The sequence below is a fragment of the Corvus moneduloides genome, chromosome 10 (genome assembly GCF_009650955.1).
Source record: "Corvus moneduloides isolate bCorMon1 chromosome 10, bCorMon1.pri, whole genome shotgun sequence".
Taxonomy (NCBI): Eukaryota; Metazoa; Chordata; class Aves; order Passeriformes; family Corvidae; genus Corvus; species Corvus moneduloides.
Genome location: NC_045485.1, coordinates 154,780 through 174,419, shown reverse-complemented (window position 1 = coordinate 174,419; position 19,640 = coordinate 154,780). Strand labels below are relative to the sequence as shown.

At 53.9% G+C, this 19,640-nt stretch overlaps 1 protein-coding gene, 1 long non-coding RNA gene and 4 other non-coding genes across 7 annotated transcripts; 4 read left to right on the top strand and 2 right to left on the bottom strand.

The window, feature by feature from the left end:
- Positions 1-689: 689 nt before the first annotated feature.
- On the bottom strand, positions 690-771 carry TRNAS-AGA. Its single transcript has one exon. It is a non-coding gene; the product is annotated as a tRNA-Ser (tRNA).
- Positions 772-8,555: 7,784 nt separating this feature from the next.
- Positions 8,556-11,144, top strand: LOC116449017. Of its 2 annotated transcripts, none has more exons than XR_004242193.1 (3): positions 8,556-9,256; positions 9,915-10,158; positions 10,673-11,144. XR_004242193.1 is itself a non-coding variant. In XM_032120151.1 (3 exons), exons 1-3 carry the CDS (start codon positions 9,003-9,005, stop codon positions 11,051-11,053), a joined length of 720 nt encoding a protein of 239 aa, XP_031976042.1. In that variant the 5' UTR covers positions 8,988-9,002; the 3' UTR covers positions 11,054-11,144. The 2 variants fall into 2 exon arrangements, 1 of the variants encoding a protein (XP_031976042.1); XM_032120151.1 differs by having other exon boundaries at positions 8,988-9,256; positions 10,074-10,158.
- A 2,440-nt stretch (positions 11,145-13,584) lies between these two features.
- Positions 13,585-13,666, top strand: TRNAS-AGA. Its single transcript has one exon. It is a non-coding gene; the product is annotated as a tRNA-Ser (tRNA).
- A 973-nt stretch (positions 13,667-14,639) lies between these two features.
- TRNAM-CAU lies at positions 14,640-14,711 on the top strand. Its single transcript has one exon. It is a non-coding gene; the product is annotated as a tRNA-Met (tRNA).
- A 2,700-nt stretch (positions 14,712-17,411) lies between these two features.
- Positions 17,412-17,483, top strand: TRNAQ-CUG. The gene has a single exon. It is a non-coding gene; the product is annotated as a tRNA-Gln (tRNA).
- A 507-nt stretch (positions 17,484-17,990) lies between these two features.
- On the bottom strand, positions 17,991-19,086 carry LOC116449069. The gene is made up of 2 exons (XR_004242225.1): positions 18,980-19,086; positions 17,991-18,465 (listed from the first exon to the last, which is right to left on the bottom strand). It is a non-coding gene; the product is annotated as an uncharacterized LOC116449069 (long non-coding RNA).
- Positions 19,087-19,640: the final 554 nt, after the last annotated feature.

Genomic DNA, 19,640 nt, shown 5'->3' with positions numbered 1-19,640 from the left:
CCTTGCTAGGGACGGGGGCACCTGAAATCCAGCGACATCCTGACGGCTGCAGCCCTGCCCAGAAATCCAGCTCTGCTCCCAGCATGCTGCGGGACTGCACCTGCCCGACAGTTTGGTTCTTTGCTGGCCAAGGAGGGACGCAGGCTCCCTTTGCTTAGAATTACCAACGGAAGAAATTCTCCTCTTTTAGCTGTGCAAATTCCGGTGCCTGAGCTCAACGCTGCTCACGGTTACCCTGAAGGAAAAGCTCTGAGTTCTAGGCACTTTGTGCTAAGCAGGCTGTCAAGCTGCAGGTCCTTGCCTTTCACGCTTGGTGCTAATGCGAGGTGACAAAATGGTCAGCTCCAGGTGCTGTCTGCATTTCCCCTTTCCTTCTTCATTGATGCTGACAACATCTCTGAGCTTCTTCTCCCTTGCAGGGCTTCCCCCACGCCAAGTGGCTTGGCTGCAGGACACAGACCTTGCAGCAGCAATGGGCTTTTGTCCCCCTGCCCTTACATGTGCACCTCAGGCTTTCCCCTTGCCCTGATGAAGGCCCTTCAGAAGCCATGAAAGGCATTGCCAGCAGCTCCTCCCTTGCAGCTGCTCTGCGGGAACAGCCGGGGCTGCAAGCGCAGGAGCCCTCCTCTGGGGCTGTGTCGCGGCTGCAGAGTGGTCAGCTGCCCGCAGCCCAAAAGGGGCACGCACCCCGTAGTTGGCAGGATTCGAACCTGCGCGGGGAAACCCCAATGGATTTCTAGTCCATCGCCTTCACCACTCGGCCACAACTACCTGCTCCAGCCCTCCCTGCCCTGCACATCACACGCCCTGTGCCATGACACCAATGCCCAGGCACTTTGGGCCAAGGCTCCTCTTACAAACGAGTGTTTCAGATTGCTTAAAAAATTGCTGGCAAGGGTATCAGCAAAAGCCAGATTTAAATATTAAATAAAAGCACAACAAAGTTCCTTGGCAACAGTCACTCTACTACTTACAGAACAGTTAAGGCACAACAAGGAAAAACAAGCAACAACAAAACCAAACAAAATCCAAGCAATCAAAACAGAAATAAACCAAGAACTACCTAGGGGAATGTTTGTGTTTGTGGGTGTGTCTCCCTGTGTGTCTCTGTGTCTGTGTGTGTGTGTGTATGTGTGTGTGTGTGACAAAAGTCAGTGAGGGCAAGGATATAAAGAAACACAGCCTAAAAGCTTAACAGCACTCAAACTTAACAGTATTTTAACTTAACCTATACATTAAACCTAATTAATATCTTAACCCTAAAATTTAACAGAGGAATAACACTTGAATAGCATTTAACCTAACATAGAACTTCGAAGTTATACTTAGCAACTTAGCAGAAGAACAACACTTAGCAGCATTTAGGTAAGTTTATAACTGTAACTTAACTTTACTTACAGGCCTAACTTACTTAGATATCCAAGGTACTTAACCATCTAAGAAACCAGTATTTCTCCCAGATTTGCTATAGCATATGCACACGTGCACGCACACAGACATAAAGAGTTAGTGTGAGCAAGTTACCTGTGAAAAATTCCCCACAGAGGTCAGTGAAATGCTCACTTTGGATGGCTTTGCATCTCCCGACGGGCGAAGGGTCAGGCCTCAAGGAGTGAGGGTGTCAGCCCAGGACTCGTCGTTGTTCGGCAATCCTCCAAGTACTGCAAACCTGAGAGTTTGCTGGCTCTGAGAGGCATCTCACTCAGAGGGAGATTGCTGGTCGCAGCCTGCTGCGCTCCAGGAGAACTCAAATGGTCTCATTTTGGACCGCTGTTTATAGGGTCGCAAGAGAGTGGGCTTTAGCCATAACAATGTTCCATCCTAGCCACAGTTTGTGTTGCCACTTTCTTTGAAACTGTGAGAACAGGAATGCTATGGCGTTCAGGCAACAAAAGTATTTTCCAAGACCAGTCATAAGGAAAACAGGAGCTCGTTAGACAGCAGTTCTTGGGAAGAGACGGTGTTTCTGAGAAGCTCAGGAAGAGCTGAGAACAGGCTGTTTTCAAGGCCGAGGCCTAATGAGCGTTTCTCAGATCTCAGTGTGGCCTGAAAAAGGAGGGGGGAGGAATGCACCCCCACAGCTCCACTCCACCTTTGTAGTTGGGACCCTTGCAGAGCCAGACGGGCCCCTGAGGCCACATTCCAGAGGCCCAAGGGACATAAGCCCAGGGTCTCTGGCTGCAGCTCCCTGAGCCTTGGCCTCAGCCAGGCACCTGGGAGACCCTGCCCTGTGGCTGTGGTCATTCATCCTCTCCTGTGCTCCTCCCCCTGACAAGCCTTGACTGAACCAGCTGCAAGAGGAAGCATCCCCTTCACCAAACCAGCTGGGCAGTGAAAGGTCCCTCACCACACCAGGTGCTGCTGCATGATACAGCTGGGAACAGCCGTGACCATAACAGCAGCATCAGCTTCCCATGAGCAGCATGAGCCACGGTGGGGAACAAAGGATCATCAGTCATCCCACGACAGCCTTGAAACGTTCTCTCGATGAATTGTAGCCCAAGTGGAAGACCCCCATTGTTGCTTCAGTTTTGGAAACAACTTCCAAATGTCTTGGGAGTTGTTTCCAGAACTTACCACCATGGATTATGTCCGAGATGGAACCTTACTGATGACTAAGGCAAATCATCTTGTGAGCCTGTAAACAGCTCTGTCCTGAGTGAGGCTCTTGGAGGCCTCCTGGACCACAGTGGGCTGTGCCAGCACCTCCCTCTGGGTGGAACGTCTCTCGCAGCTTGAGAACCATAAAGCTGGGGTACTCGAAAGACCACCACTGATGACGTGGCCTGGTTTGATCCACACACACATCCACGCACACTCCTCAAAGTCCAACCCACGCTTGGTTGAGAAATGCAAAGGGATTTGATGTGAACATTTCAATGAGCCCGAGGGGCATTTTCAATAGGTACATTTACACACCTGAATACAGATGTGCTCTTCTCTGTGCCTCTGTGGGTATGGGTGTGTGTGAATTGATAATGGTATCAATGTTGTCACCGTGAATTTGTAATTAAGTCCTTGCTATGATTGTGGATTGAGCGCTGCTAAACCCTTTTGCACCCTTCTAATTTTGTACCCATATCCTTTGCATACCGTACACTTCTAAATGCACAGTGTCCCTATAAAACATTAAACATTGATTACAATTCAATATTCTATTTATGCTTCATCCATTTAGGAAGTAACAGAGTGAACTTTGCCATCAAACTCTGTTGAAGCCACACTGCCTACGTCCAGCCATGAAAAGAAGTGGTTTTCTCCTTCCCAGCCCACAATCATGTACTCATCCCATTGAGAAAATTCCAACATCATCAACAGAAGAGATAAGATTGATTTTCCTATGCTTTGGTGAAGAAGCTCTGACAGGACTGAAAAGTTGCTCAAAATATCTTTATTAACTCTCACAAAGAACAAATTGGCACCGGGCCCTGCAAGACCGTGATCTCCAGGTGACAGACCCAAGCTCAGTGACTGAGGCTTTGGTGCTCTGGTGTAATTTCTGGGAGTACTTTGTGCAGCTGCAGGTAACCTCAGGACAGAAGCCAGTACTCACCCTGGCAGTGCAGGTGGTAGCTGAGGGAGGAGGAGAACAAACGACCACAACTCTCTAGCAATGCTGCACAAAGGCTTTAATGAGAAGGAGCAAAAGCAGCGGCGCAGAACACAGACCAAGGGACACGCGTGCAGGGGAACAGGCAGGGAAAGAGATCGGCCCATTTGCCAAGGACAGAGGGCATGAGCCGCCGGCTTCAGCAGATCTGACCGCAGCGGGGGGAAGGCAGACACAGGCCTGACCCCCCCAGCCCAAGGGAGCCCCCAGAAGAGATGGGAACCCCCGCACTGCTGAGGGAGCTGCCCACAGCAGCTGACAGAGAGGATCCCACGGCTGTGCTCTGAGGGAAAGAGGTGAGGATGGGGCCCGGCATGGTCACCACCACCGGCGAAGGCCTCGATGTACACCGTGGAGTCAGCGCAGCGGGCGACACAGGGCTCACTGCAGCTGCTTGCAAGGGGGGTTGGGCCACAGGGGCCGCAGGGCCGTGGGGGACAGGGTCTGCAGCAAGACATCTCTCGGCGCAGGAGGCAAAGCTGCAACACAGAGCAGGGAGCGCCAACCAGCCTCAGGATCAGTCTGTCTGTCCCTCAGCTCTCTCCAGGGACACATGCGGTCTTCAAAACACGCTCTGTGCCCACAGCTCCCACATCCCTCCTCGTGCCCTGTGAGTGGAACGGCACAGGAAGGCCGCCCCACTTCAGGAATAGGACCCAGCACAGTGGCTTTAAGGCCCCTGTGGAAAGATGGGTCACAGCCCATGTCCAGAACAGACATGGCTGTGTTAGAGATGTCCGGAGACATTTTGCTACACCACTGGCAGGTGCAAATTCTGCTGGGCACATCCCCCTGCGGCTGAGCCCCATTGATCCCCTTCTGCTGGAACAAAGCCCCCTCTTCCCAGCTGTCCCCAGCCACCACCATGGAAAGGCTGACGGCCCTTCAACAGTTCTGTGTCAGGGCCAAGCTGAGGCAGCCCAAGGATCAGCCTGGACAGCCTCCATGACAGCAGTTCAGCCCACAGGGAGAGATGGAGTGGACTCAGGCTTACCTCGTTCCTCGAGGAAAGGCACACCAGAGAGGAGGAGGATGCAGAGCCTGGAGCAGCGCAGCCTTTTATGCCGTGTCCCAGAGCCCTGTGGGGCCACAAACATTCCTTGTTCACAAAACATCCAAACTCCTGGGAGTGGCTACTTGCGAGGCCTTGCTGCTGATGAAGTCCCTGCCTCTTTCATCTCAGGCATTTTTCTCCAGTTTCACACCAGCCAACATGGAAATGATTCATCTGTGTCCCAGCATCCTAAGGCCACTTGACTTGGAGTTCCCGGGCCAGTGCATAAGGTGAGTTTAAATGGATTTGCGTAGTGTCTATTGCTTCTGTCACTTGTTCTTCTTGATGGCTACTTTGGCTCCAGTTACAGTTAAATTCAGCCATGAGAGATACCCCAGGTCAGCTCTCAGGAGCTTTCAGTGCAGGCACTCAGGCTAATCCTGAGAGTCACTACTTCCACGGGTCATCACAGATGTCCAGAAGACTGTGGCTCAGTTGAGGCAGAAAGTCAACACTGCACAATCCCATAGTGGGGAAGAGACCCAGCTCTGCAGGGAGGTGGCAAAGCTCAGTGGCAAGCAAAGCCCATGTTCAGCTGGAAGGATGTCCCCTGCAGGCCTGAGTGACAGCCATAGGGATTTGCTTACGGTCCACAGGCTGTACCACGGCCTGGTTTTGTGATCAAAGAGATGCCGTGTCCTTCCCTGAAAGAGACCCACAGCCACATTGACCTGTTTTGCTCAGCATGTTCATCCCAGAGGCCAGAGACCGGGATGGCGGCTTTGGGGAAAGGCTTAGGGCAGGGAGCCCAAAGCTCACAGCTCTTTTTGCTGGGTCAGGAGTGGGGTTTCCCATTCCATACGTTTTACGTTTCAAAGGGACACTGGATCAGTCTCCCAGAGCCCGTGGGTGTCATTGTGATGTGGAAGAGTTGGGAAAATCCCTGAGCTCCAGGCAAACCTGAGTCACCCAGTGTGGAATTCAGTGGACTGGGTGCCGCAGACTCAGGCGTTCAAGGGTTAACAGAGCTCATATCCTCAATGTTCTGCTGCCATGAAGGGCATTTCCCCACCTCTTATCCCCATTCCTGGATCACCTGGTGCTTCTCTGCAATGTCCTGCATTTGCTGTCTCCCAAGGCGTGGAGATGTGCCTTTTGGTGGCTGCTCAAGGGCCGTAGTGACTCAGAGTACCCCAGATCCACCCCAGCAGGTCGGGATAGAGCTCTAGAGGTATTGTGCTCCTATCAACTGCTCAGGGCAGACCAAACTGCCCCGGTTCCCCAGCAGGCTCTGGGCCTTTGTCCTGCTGACTTCTAAGCACGGACACAGCTCAAGAAAGAGGTCACTGTCCCTTGTGCAGCTCTCCCAGGCCTGTCCCTTGTCTTCCCCCAGGGAGCCCTGGGATTTCTTTTCTTGCAATTTGCGATTGCTGCCTCTTGCCCTTTGGCAGTGCACCTCTCAGGAGAGTTTGGCTTCATTCTCTCCAGAACCTCCAGGAGGTGGTGGAGACAGCAGCTCCATGCCCCCCTCCACACCTTGCTCATCTCCACCAGGTTGCACAAGCACAGTGCCCTCCGCCTCCCCCCATACGTCGGGTGCTGCAGCCCTTATGTTCTGCCTGGCCCTCTGCCATAAGAGATCACCACCACCTCCCTTGTCCCTGGGGACACCAAATGGGGACACCAACCCAGATGTGGCTTCTGCAGTGCCAAGGAAAGGGCACCATCCACGGGGTGATCAGATCCCAGGCTTGTGGGGTGGGATCTGGAGATGGACAGTAAGCAACTCTCAGGATTAGGGGTGAAAGCTCCCCAGAGGACTTCGAGTGAAAGCTCTCTTGGGACAGACTTTCTCTCTGCTTTCCAGCCCTTCTGCCCCAAAGGGGGGTTCCTTGTCACTGGCCTGAGAGTGCAATGCGGAGCAGGTGGCATTCCCTGCACATACCCTGGCCCTGTTCTCTCCAGGCTGCCATGTGGCATGTGCTCACCAGTGCAGGCAGCCTCAATGTCATCTCCTGGTGGTCGTCCCCCTCGAGGACCTGGGAAGATCAGCTGTAGGAGCCCTTTCCATCTCCTGCTAGCTCCCCAGGGGTGCAGGGCATCCCTGGAAGAGCTGTCCAAGAGACGGGGACCTGTCTGACAGTGGCAGTGTTCAGAGGACAATGGCACAAGGCCCACAGCTTCTGCAGGCAACTGGGAAGTTTGTTCTTCTCAGAGCGGGATCAGAGGACTTCCAGTGGTCTCTCCTAATCTCCATTATCCTGGGTTGCCCTGTGTCCCATGGGCCCTTGAGCAGCCACCGAAAGGCAATGCCTTTTGGAAAGCTGCAGCAGCAGCAGCAGCACAGGATTACACAGACTGTACGAGGTGGTTTGGGACTGGTCCTAAAAGGTCTGGAAACGCCCCCGACAAAGGCAGAAATTTTGGAGGGAAGAGGCTATGTGCTCTGGTATCCCTGGAATGCCTGAGTCCAGGGCACCGTGTGCACTCATTTCCACATCAGGATGATTCAGGTTTGCCTGAAGCTCATGGATTTTCCCAACTCTTCCACATCACAATGATTCCCACATGCTCTGGGAGACTGATCCATTATCCCTTTGAACTGCAAAATGCATTGAATGGGCAAAGGGATGCCTGCCCCAGGAAAAAGAGCCATGAGCTGTGGGTTCCCTGCCCTCAGCTTCTTCCCCAAGGCCACCATGCAGATCCTGGCCTCCGGGGTGGACACGCTGAGCAAAATTAGTGTGTGAGAGAATGGGTCCATTTGTCTTTCTGGGAGAGACGTAGGCACGTGCCTTTGATCACCTTCCTACGTGTTGATTTCCTTGTTCTCTAGAGGATCTCAGCTTCCCAAGCTGAGGCCAGAGCTCTGCTTGTAAAATGCATGAGGGCCCTGCTTAGTTTTCGAGGGACACACAGCTGTGGAGATTCCCTTAGACAAGTCCCTTGAGAGACAGTTTATTGAGTCCTTGGTTTTCTTGTCTTGGTTGTGAATCTGCCTCTCTTCCCCAGGCTCATGGGCAGAAAAAAGCAGGCTGTGGCAGAGACTGATAACAGAAAGCAAGGCCCTCGTGGTCCTCACTCCTCTCAGTGAGGAGCTTTCTCTCCGGCCCACAGTGATCCTACTTTGCCACTGAGTTTTGCCACAGCCCTGGAGAGGTGCGTCTCTTCTTCTCTACGGGACTGTGCAGCCTTGACCTTCCGCCTCAACTTACCCACCGTCTCCTCCTTGCCAAAGTGACCCCCGGGGAGAAATGCCTCTCAGGGCTGGCTTGTGCATCTGCACCAAAAGCACTTGAGGGCTCACTTGAGGTGTCTCTCATAGCTAAATTCTACTGTTGACAGGCGGGCACTGTCCCCATGAAGAGGGCAATGTGACAAAGGCAATCCGTGTGACACAAAGCCACCTCCAATCTTCCTCCACTCCAGCCTCAGACCTCTGAGCCAATTGGCCTTATGCTTCTGGGACACAGACGAATTGTTTTGATGTTGGGACACAGCCCACTCACTTGGCCCTGGTCCTGAGAGGAACTTAAACCACTCAGTCATCTGCTGGCAAAGCGGCACAGGGAACTGCCAGCAGTCCTGGGAACTACTAGAGTGTGTTGAGGACAACATCCTAGCACAGGGGATGGAGAGCCTGACCAGAGGACAGGCACTGCTGGACCTGCTCTTTGCATCCTTCTCTCTAAATAGGAGTGACGTGGATTTTATGAGGGGTGGCCAGTCAGTGCACATGGAATTGGATGGATGGCAGCACTCCAGGACTTGTGGTGGAGAGCTCGATGTCACACTTGAGCAGTGTCCAACCAGTGATGAGTGTGGGTTCTCAGGGTTTGGTGATGGGACCAGGAATATTTAACAGCTTGCTGGGAGACATGGGGGGTGGAAGGGGTGTTAGGGGGGGATTGAGGGCATCCTCAGCAGGTTTGTGGGTGACACTGAGCAAAGTGATGTGGTTTGTGGGGCCGGTTAGCCTGTGGTACAAGAGACAAAGAGAGTCCTCTGGTAAGACAGTCCCTAGTACCAGAGAATTCTTCCAGGTTAGGGTGAGAAAAGAAGTGTCTCCCAGAATGCTTTGCGTTGCTATGCTAATGTACTCCAGTTCTGCGTTCCTGGTTGGCCGTTGGCCTCTCTGCCCCCTTGCTACCTTATATGTCCCATGCCCTAGAAAGTTCTCCACTCCAGGTTCCCCCATTGGCCCTTGCCTATCGCCACTCCCCTAGAGCTTTCCTATTGGCTCCCATTCCCTAGTCCCGCCTTTGTACCACCCGCCATGCCCTCAGATCATTGGTCTCTGATGCTCGTCACGCTCCCGTACTTAAACCTGGACTCTCCATTGTCTTTTGTCTTCGTCCCTTCACCCCTTCATGGTGCGGCTGCAATAAACCTTCGTCCATGGAACTCTACACAGAGACTCTCCCTGCCTCTTTGCCATCGACCGATATTACTGGAGCTATCAGTGCGTTTGTGCATGCACACATGTGTGAGTGTGTGCTGATCCTGCCGAGCGGCTTCGCTAAGGAGACGCTTTTGGAAGATCGCAGCACCTCGCGCTATGACACAGAAAAGCCGCAGCGCCTGGAAAGCGATAGTGGTTGGTACTCTAGAGAAAGGGATGCCATCCAGAGGGACATGGACAGGCTGGACAGGTGGGTCTGTGAAAATCTCATGAAGTTCAACAAGGTCAAGTGCCAAGGTCAGGGCAATCCCAAACATGGACACAGGCTAGGCCATGAGTAGATCGAGAGTGGTCCTGCACAGAAGGGCTTGCAGGTTCTGATGGTTGAAATACTGAACATGAGCCTGCACCACGCGCCAGCAGAAAGCCAGTCGTATCCTGGGCTGCATCCAGAGCCATGAGGCCAGCAGGTTGAGGGAGGGGATTGTCCTGCTGTACTTGGCTCTCATGACACCATAGCTGGGGTACTGCGTCCAGCTCTAGGACCCACAGCCTAAGAAACACACCGACCTGCTGCAGTGGGTCAAGAGGAGCCACAAAGACCATCGGGCAACTGGAGCCGTTGCTCTGTGAGGACAGGCTGAGAGGGTTGGGGTTGTGCAGCAAAGAGAAGAGAGGGCTCCCAGGAGACATTCAGTTTAGAAAGGGAGGGACACTTGGTTGGGGTGTGTAGGGATGGGACAAGGGCTACTGGTTTTAAACTAAAAGCAGGTACATTTAGATTAGATATTGGGAAGGAATCCTTTCCTCTGAGAGGAGTGAGACACTAGAACAGGTTCTCCAGAGAAGTTGTAGAAGCCATTTCAGGGTGCTCAAGCTAGATGATTTAAGATCCATTCCATCCCCAGGTGATTCTAAGAATCATTGCAGGATTCCGGGTTGTATGAAGTGGGAGCACAACATTTAAGATGAAAGACGAAGGGACTTCATCAGCAGCAAGGCCTTGCAAGTAGCCACTCCCAGGAGTTTGGATGTTTCACGAACAAGGAATGTTTGTGGCCCCACAGGGCTCTGGGACACGGCATAAAAGGCTGCGCTGCTCCAGGCTCTGCATCCTCCTCCTCTCTGGTGTGCCTTACCTCGAGGAACGAGGTAAGCCTGAGTCCACTCCATCTCTCCCTGTGGGCTGAACTGCTGTCACGGAGGCTGTCCAGGCTGATCCTTGGGCTGCCTCAGCTTGGCCCTGACACAGAACTGTTGAAGGGCCGTCAGCCTTTCCATGGTGGTGGCTGGGGACAGCTGGGAAGAGGGGGCTTTGTTCCAGCAGAAGGGGATCAATGGGGCTCAGCCACAGGGGGATGTGCCCAGCAGAATTTGCACCTGCAGTGGTGTAGCAAAATGTCTCCGGACATCTCTAACACAGCCATGTCTGTTCTGGACATGGGCTGTGACCCGTCTTTCCACAGGGGCCTTAAAGCCACTGTGCTGGGTCCTATTCCTGAAGTGGGGCGGCCTTCCTGTGCCGTTCCACTCACAGGGCACGAGGAGGGATGTGGGAGCTGAGGGTACAGAGCGTGTTTTGAAGACCGCATGTGTCCCTGGAGAGAGCTGAGGGACAGACAGACTGATCCTGAGGCTGGTTGGCGCTCCCTGCTCTGTGTTGCAGCTTTGCCTCCTGCGCCGAGAGATGTCTTGCTGCAGACCCTGTCCCCCACGGCCCTGCGGCCCCTGTGGCCCAACCCCCCTTGCAAGCAGCTGCAGTGAGCCCTGTGTCGCCCGCTGCGCTGACTCCACGGTGTACATCGAGCCTTCGCCGGTGGTGGTGACCATGCCGGGCCCCATCCTCACCTCTTTCCCTCAGAGCACAGCCTGTGGGATCCTCTCTGTCAGCTGCTGTGGGCAGCTCCCTCAGCAGTGCGGGGGTTCCCATCTCTTCTGGGGGCTCCCTTGGGCTGGGGGGGTCAGGCCTGTGTCTGCCTTCCCCCCGCTGCGGTCAGATCTGCTGAAGCCGGCGGCTCATGCCCTCTGTCCTTGGCAAATGGGCTGATCTCTTTCCCTGCCTGTTCCCCGCACGCGTGTCCCTTGGTCTGTGTTCTGCGCCGCTGCTTTTGCTCCTTCTCATTAAAGCCTTTGTGCAGCATTGCTGGAGAGTTGTGGTCATTTGTTCTCCTCCTCCCTCAGCTACCACCTGCACTGCCAGGGTGAGTACTGGCTTCTGTCCTGAGGTTACCTGCAGCTGCACAAAGTACTCCCAGAAATTACACCAGAGCACCAAAGCCTCAGTCACTGAGCTTGGGTCTGTCACCTGGAGATCACGGTCTTGCAGGGCCCGGTGCCAATTTGTTCTTTGTGAGAGTTAATAAAGATATTTTGAGCAACTTTTCAGTCCTGTCAGAGCTTCTTCACCAAAGCATAGGAAAATCAATCTTATCTCTTCTGTTGGTGATGTTGGAATTTTCTCAATGGGATGAGTACATGATTGTGGGCTGGGAAGGAGAAAACCACTTCTTTTCATGGCTGGACGTAGGCAGTGTGGCTTCAACAGAGTTTGATGGCAAAGTTCACTCTGTTACTTCCTAAATGGATGAAGCATAAATAGAATATTGAATTGTAATCAATGTTTAATGTTTTATAGGGACACTGTGCATTTAGAAGTGTACGGTATGCAAAGGATATGGGTACAAAATTAGAAGGGTGCAAAAGGGTTTAGCAGTGCTCAATCCACAATCATAGCAAAGACTTAATTACAAATTCACGGTGTCAACATTGATACCATTATCAATTCACACACACCCACACCCACAGAGGCACAGAGAAGAGCACATCTGTATTCAGGTGTGTAAATGTACCTATTGAAAATGCCCCTCGGGCTCATTGAAATGTTCACATCAAATCCCTTTGCATTTCTCAACCAAGCGTGGGTTGGACTTTGAGGAGTGTGCGTGGATGTGTGTGTGGATCAAACCAGGCCACGTCATCAGTGGTGGTCTTTTGAGTACCCCAGCTTTATGGTTCTCAAGCTGCGAGAGACGTTCCACCCAGAGGGAGGTGCTGGCACAGCCCACTGTGGTCCAGGAGGCCTCCAAGAGCCTCACTCAGGACAGAGCTGTTTACAGGCTCACAAGATGATTTGCCTTAGTCATCAGTAAGGTTCCATCTCGGACATAATCCATGGTGGTAAGTTCTGGAAACAACTCCCAAGACATTTGGAAGTTGTTTCCAAAACTGAAGCAACAATGGGGGTCTTCCACTTGGGCTACAATTCATCGAGAGAACGTTTCAAGGCTGTCGTGGGATGACTGATGATCCTTTGTTCCCCACCGTGGCTCATGCTGCTCATGGGAAGCTGATGCTGCTGTTATGGTCACGGCTGTTCCCAGCTGTATCATGCAGCAGCACCTGGTGTGGTGAGGGACCTTTCACTGCCCAGCTGGTTTGGTGAAGGGGATGCTTCCTCTTGCAGCTGGTTCAGTCAAGGCTTGTCAGGGGGAGGAGCACAGGAGAGGATGAATGACCACAGCCACAGGGCAGGGTCTCCCAGGTGCCTGGCTGAGGCCAAGGCTCAGGGAGCTGCAGCCAGAGACCCTGGGCTTATGTCCCTTGGGCCTCTGGAATGTGGCCTCAGGGGCCCGTCTGGCTCTGCAAGGGTCCCAACTACAAAGGTGGAGTGGAGCTGTGGGGGTGCATTCCTCCCCCCTCCTTTTTCAGGCCACACTGAGATCTGAGAAACGCTCATTAGGCCTCGGCCTTGAAAACAGCCTGTTCTCAGCTCTTCCTGAGCTTCTCAGAAACACCGTCTCTTCCCAAGAACTGCTGTCTAACGAGCTCCTGTTTTCCTTATGACTGGTCTTGGAAAATACTTTTGTTGCCTGAACGCCATAGCATTCCTGTTCTCACAGTTTCAAAGAAAGTGGCAACACAAACTGTGGCTAGGATGGAACATTGTTATGGCTAAAGCCCACTCTCTTGCGACCCTATAAACAGCGGTCCAAAATGAGACCATTTGAGTTCTCCTGGAGCGCAGCAGGCTGCGACCAGCAATCTCCCTCTGAGTGAGATGCCTCTCAGAGCCAGCAAACTCTCAGGTTTGCAGTACTTGGAGGATTGCCGAACAACGACGAGTCCTGGGCTGACACCCTCACTCCTTGAGGCCTGACCCTTCGCCCGTCGGGAGATGCAAAGCCATCCAAAGTGAGCATTTCACTGACCTCTGTGGGGAATTTTTCACAGGTAACTTGCTCACACTAACTCTTTATGTCTGTGTGCGTGCACGTGTGCATATGCTATAGCAAATCTGGGAGAAATACTGGTTTCTTAGATGGTTAAGTACCTTGGATATCTAAGTAAGTTAGGCCTGTAAGTAAAGTTACAGTTATAAACTTACCTAAATGCTGCTAAGTGTTGTTCTTCTGCTAAGTTTATTTAATATTTAAATCTGGCTTTTGCTGATACCCTTGCCAGCAATTTTTTAAGCAATCTGAAACACTCGTTTGTAAGAGGAGCCTTGGCCCAAAGTGCCTGGGCATTGGTGTCATGGCACAGAGCATGTGATGTGCAGGGCAGGGAGGGCTGGAGCAGGTAGTTGTGGCCGAGTGGTGAAGGCGATGGACTAGAAATCCATTGGGGTTTCCCCGCGCAGGTTCGAATCCTGCCAACTACGGGGTGCGTGCCCCTTTTGGGCTGCGGGCAGCTGACCACTCTGCAGCCGCGACACAGCCCCAGAGGAGGGCTCCTGCGCTTGCAGCCCTGGCTGTTCCCGCAGAGCAGCTGCAAGGGAGGAGCTGCTGGCAATGCCTTTCATGGCTTCTGAAGGGCCTTCATCAGGGCAAGGGGAAAGCCTGAGGTGCACATGTAAGGGCAGGGGGACAAAAGCCCATTGCTGCTGCAAGGTCTGTGTCCTGCAGCCAAGCCACTTGGCGTGGGGGAAGCCCTGCAAGGGAGAAGAAGCTCAGAGATGTTGTCAGCATCAATGAAGAAGGAAAGGGGAAATGCAGACAGCACCTGGAGCTGACCATTTTGTCACCTCGCATTAGCACCAAGCGTGAAAGGCAAGGACCTGCAGCTTGACAGCCTGCTTAGCACAAAGTGCCTAGAACTCAGAGCTTTTCCTTCAGGGTAACCGTGAGCAGCGTTGAGCTCAGGCACCGGAATTTGCACAGCTAAAAGAGGAGAATTTCTTCCGTTGGTAATTCTAAGCAAAGGGAGCCTGCGTCCCTCCTTGGCCAGCAAAGAACCAAACTGTCGGGCAGGTGCAGTCCCGCAGCATGCTGGGAGCAGAGCTGGATTTCTGGGCAGGGCTGCAGCCGTCAGGATGTCGCTGGATTTCAGGTGCCCCCGTCCCTAGCAAGGCCCAAGGCTGCAGCCTGCGTCCGGGATGCCTTGAGCACATGCAGCGCCAGCTTGGGTGGTCAAAGGGCAAGTGGCCGTGCAGGGCTGTGTGCGGGAGGCGTGGGAGAAGGGCAAGGCCTGGCCCTGGAGCTGTAGAGCGCATGCCCAAGGGAGATGAATTTTTGGGGGAGTCTGTTTTGTGGGGCGGGGGAGGCCAAGCGGAGAGGAAGGGAGGGAGCGAGAGCCAGCAGTGCCCAGGCAGGGTCAGGCCCGGCTGGGGGCAGTGGCAGCTGAGCCCCAGGGGGAGCAGAGTGGCGCAGCGGGAGCGTGCTGGGCCCATAACCCAGAGGTCGATGGATCGAAACCATCCTCTGCTAGGGTACTTTTTCACCGATGCTGCCCCACCCAACAGCTTTTACCCTGCTTGGCTCTAGCTCTTTGAGCAACCCTGGCCATAGCACTCCTCTTCCCTCTGCCCCCACTACCTGCTTTTGTTAGAAATGCTACAACTTTTATAATTTTTTTAACTAACTTTAGTCAGGGATTTGTTCACCTCTGCCCAGGAGGAGGGGAATCGAAGCTTTTCTTCAAAAGACTCTGTTTACCCAGGGTTTGAGTTTTGCAGGCTGGGGCCTGGTCGGTGTCAGTCAACAAAAAGAAGATTCCCAGATTATGAGAGTTTAACATGCATCTACAGGTTGGGAGTGGCCAGAAGATACAGAGGAGATAAATGGACATTAACATTACCGCCTGGTGTGGCTGGAGACACGTGGTCTGGGAAAAGATTGATCAGAGCACCAAATTAGCATCAAGGGAAAAGGGATCGATAACCCATAGGAGATTGCATACTAAGGATTGTGTAATTTAGGTCCAATGAAGAAGAATTTCTTTGGGGTTTTCACGTAAAAATATGTGAAAAATCTGGTAAAGAACCGTGTGTGATGGAAAAATTTCCACTGCACAAACCAGACACGTGTGGATGGAATAATTTCTATTGCAAATCTTGGCCAGAATACCATCCTGGCCAGAGTAAAGTAATGCCTAATTCTCTAGCATTGAAAAGATGTTGTTTGAGAGTTTCTGGTTTTCCCTAGGCTTTGGTGACACTTTCTCTTTGGCTTTCTCAGGCACCAACACTCCCAAAGGGCCCCTCAGCATGGCCTATGGGCAGCTGTGCAGCAGCAGGCACAGCTCCCCCCATGAGGCCCTGCGTATTATGGGCACACAGGTCTTCCTCCCTTCCCTGCAGGCAGCTCAATCCCCAGCTTCCCAGGCACAGGAGGGCACCTCCTCTAGGGGCAGAGGAGGCTCAGACTGCTCCACATGTGCTCAGCTCAAAGACCTGGGAGCTTTCTCCGTCCTCGTCTGTTTACTGCCGTGACCATTTGTAGGGTGATCCAGGATCAGGGCCAAGCAGGTATTCCCAAGGGACACTGTATTGGCTAGAGGTGGCTGGGTGTTGGGAGTGGAGGAGACACAGGGTGCTGTGGGCACCGTCTCTCTTGGAAAACCTTTAGCGGTTGGCCTGCCCAGGACACAGCTGGTTCCTGCTGCCACCACAACTCTGAAACATCTGTGAAGCTCGTGAGACCCTCAGCACCATTGCTGGAGCACGTGAATATTCCGGATGGCGCTCCATCCTACAGAGTAGCCATGGCACTGAAGAGGTTTCCTGAAAGGCCTGGGGACCACGGAGGATTCCCCAGTGAAACAGGACTTGTGTTCTACAACTGGGGGGGCTCCATTAGGAGCACCCAGAAGCGTGAGTGTGCTGAGCCCAAGTGTGAGAGCCAGAGGAGTGCAGGCACATGCCAGGAGCTGGAGCTGCGGTGTGTGAAGGGGGAGGGAGGTGTGGAAGGAGGGGGCAGCCAGTGTGAGAGGTGCAGGAGCTGGAGCCAGGCCAGGGTGTGAGGTGGCAGTGTGGGAAGCAGTGCCCGTGGGCACTGGAGGAGCAGGAGGCAGCGCAGGCTGCGGGTGGCAGGAGCGGGAAGCAGCAGCGCTGCAGGAGCCTTGCGGGGTAGTGCTTGGCAGAGCTGCCCTCCAAGCAGGTGAGCAGGGCTCGGTCATTCCTGGCCAAGGCAGACCAGCTTTTCTTCAGCCTGGCTCCACACTGCCCGGCCTCTCCTGCTCCCGAACAGCATGGTTTCTTTCCTCTGCAAGTTCTGCTCACACAGAGCAGCTGAGCTCCTGCTCCTGCTCCCCTCAGCCGGGCCTCCTGCTCGGCACTCCCGGCACCTCCCAGCCCAGCAGGCACAGACTGGCTTTGAGCCAGGTCGTCCTTGGCAAAAGCAGACTGCGGGAGCTGCTTTGGATCCTGCAGAGACTCCCAGAGAGCAAATGAGCTGCTGCAGCCAGGTGTGCAGAGATCTTGGTGGTTCTCCATGCACTGGGATTGCAACGGGGCTCAGGCACTGAGCTGCCTAGTTTCTTGCTTTGTCTCCAGCGCTGCTTTGAGCAGGCATTTGGACTTGTGTCCTCCTGGGATGCCTTGCAGTGAAGTTCCTTCCGAGAAGGAAGAGTTCCCAGAGAGGGCTCTGCCCTCGTTGCTCTCCACCATGGGCAGTGAGTGAACCTCTACCCCACAGGAACTGGAGCTCAGTCGTTGCTCAGCCCTTGGTGTCTCACCTGTCCTTTCTGCTTGCCTCTCCAGCCCCTTTCCTGGGTTCCGCAGAGGGTCTCTCTTTACCTTTTGTAGAGACGGGGCAATGTTTCCCTCTTATTAGTCCTTAAGGAGCGGGGCTGGTTTGGGCTGGAGAAGAGAAGGCAAGGGGGCTTCTGCTGGGTGAAGGTGACTTGCCAAGGCCTGCCCTGAGTCCGAAAGAGCTTGCTGCAATTTGGGAAAGACAAGATTGTGTGAGGTTTTGAGCCTGGCACTTGTAAGAGAGGCCACGCCGGGCCAGCAGAAGAAGCTGTGCTGCTGCCCTGAAGGGTGGCGCGATTAGAGAGTGCCTGGAGGCCCTGCAGGAAGGCTGCACTTGGTGATGGATGTCCAAGGCGATGGAGAGACAGCCAGCCTCAGCCAGGGGCATAAGGCTGAGCAAGGCTGGGCACAGGAGCCAGAGGTCACCTATGCATGAGGTCCCATGGTGTAATGGTGAGCACTCTGGACTCTGAATCCAGTGATCTGAGTTCAAATCTCAGTGGGACCTTGGCTTTTTTCTTCCCTCAGCATGCTGACACCCTCACAGCTCTACTCTGCTCCTGGTTCACTTGTGGAATGCTCTCTGATGAATCACACAGCAGCTGAGGTGGAGATCACCCACTCAAAGTGGGTCAGGCACAGGAGGCAGCTCTGGGACTCTCTGCTTGTATGTTGGACAAATCCAATAACAGGAGACTGGGCTACACTCTTTGGGCAGCTGTTTCCACGTTGGACCATTCCCACAGTAACACCAGGTTACTCTGTGTGGCATTACTTGTATGCCCACCTTTGTCCTTTGTCCTGCTCCTTTCTTGCTCCTTTCCTCTGCGGCTTTTCCTCTCCTCCCTGCCAATTTCGTTCTATTGCTCTGCAGTCAGTGCAAGGAGCTCTACCAACACTGGGCAGTGCCCCATCATTGGGTTATATTTGTTGCCATGGGAGAAGGAAGGATCTTCCCTGGTAGAGCAGGTGGTAGCTGAGGGAGGAGGAGAACAAACGACCACAACTCTCTAGCAATGCTGCACAAAGGCTTTAATGAGAAGGAGCAAAAGCAATGGCACAGAACACAGACCAAGGGACACGTGTGCGGGGAACAGGCAGGGAAAGAGATCGGCCCATTTGCCAAGGACAGAGGGCATGAGCCGCCGGCTTCAGCAGATCTGACCGCAGCGGGGGGAAGGCAGACACAGGCCTGACCCCCCCAGCCCAAGGGAGCCCCCAGAAGAGATGGGAACCCCCGCACTGCTGAGGGAGCTGCCCACAGCAGCTGACAGAGAGGATCCCACGGCTGTGCTCTGAGGGAAAGAGGTGAGGATGGGGCCCGGCATGGTCACCACCACCGGCGAAGCCTCGATGTACACCGTGGAGTCAGCGCAGCGGGCGACACAGGGCTCACTGCAGCTGCTTGCAAGGGGGGTTGGGCCACAGGGGCCGCAGGGCCGTGGGGGACAGGGTCTGCAGCAAGACATCTCTCGGCGCAGGAGGCAAAGCTGCAACACAGAGCAGGGAGCGCCAACCAGCCTCAGGATCAGTCTGTCTGTCCCTCAGCTCTCTCCAGGGACACATGCGGTCTTCAAAACACGCTCTGTGCCCTCAGCTCCCACATCCCTCCTCGTGCCCTGTGAGTGGAACGGCACAGGAAGGCCGCCCCACTTCAGGAATAGGACCCAGCACAGTGGCTTTAAGGCCCCTGTGGAAAGACGGGTCACAGCCCATGTCCAGAACAGACATGGCTGTGTTAGAGATGTCCGGAGACATTTTGCTACACCACGGCAGGTGCAAATTCTGCTGGGCACATCCCCCTGCGGCTGAGCCCCATTGATCCCCTTCTGCTGGAACAAAGCCCCCTCTTCCCAGCTGTCCCCAGCCACCACCATGGAAAGGCTGACGGCCCTTCAACAGTTCTGTGTCAGGGCCAAGCTGAGGCAGCCCAAGGATCAGCCTGGACAGCCTCCGTGACAGCAGTTCAGCCCACAGGGAGAGATGGAGTGGACTCAGGCTTACCTCGTTCCTCGAGGAAAGGCACACCAGAGAGGAGGAGGATGCAGAGCCTGGAGCAGCGCAGCCTTTTATGCCGTGTCCCAGAGCCCTGTGGGGCCACAAACATTCTTTGTTCGCAAAACATCCAAACTCCTGGGAGTGGCTACTTGCGAGGCCTTGCTGCTGATGAAGTCCATGCCTCTTTCATCTCAGGCATTTTTCTCCAGTTTCACACCAGCCAACAAGGAAATGATTCATCTGTGTCCCAGCTTCCTAAGGCCACTTGACTTGGAGTTCCCGGGCCAGTGCATAAGGTGAGTTTAAATGGATTTGCGTAGTGTCTATTGCTTCTGTCACTTGTTCTTCTTGATGGCTACTTTGGCTCCAGTTACAGTTAAATTCAGCCATGAGAGACACCCCAGGTCAGCTCTCAGGAGCTTTCAGTGCAGGCACTCAGGCTAATCCTGAGAGTCATTACTTCCACGGGTCATCACAGATGTCCAGAAGACTGTGGCTCAGTTGAGGCAGAAAGTCAACACTGCACAATCCCATAGTGGGGAAGAGACCCAGCTCTGCAGGGAGGTGGCAAAGCTCAGTGGCAAGCAAAGCCCATGTTCAGCTGGAAGGATGTCCCTTGCAGGCCTGAGTGACAGCCATAGGGATTTGCTTACGGTCCACAGGCTGT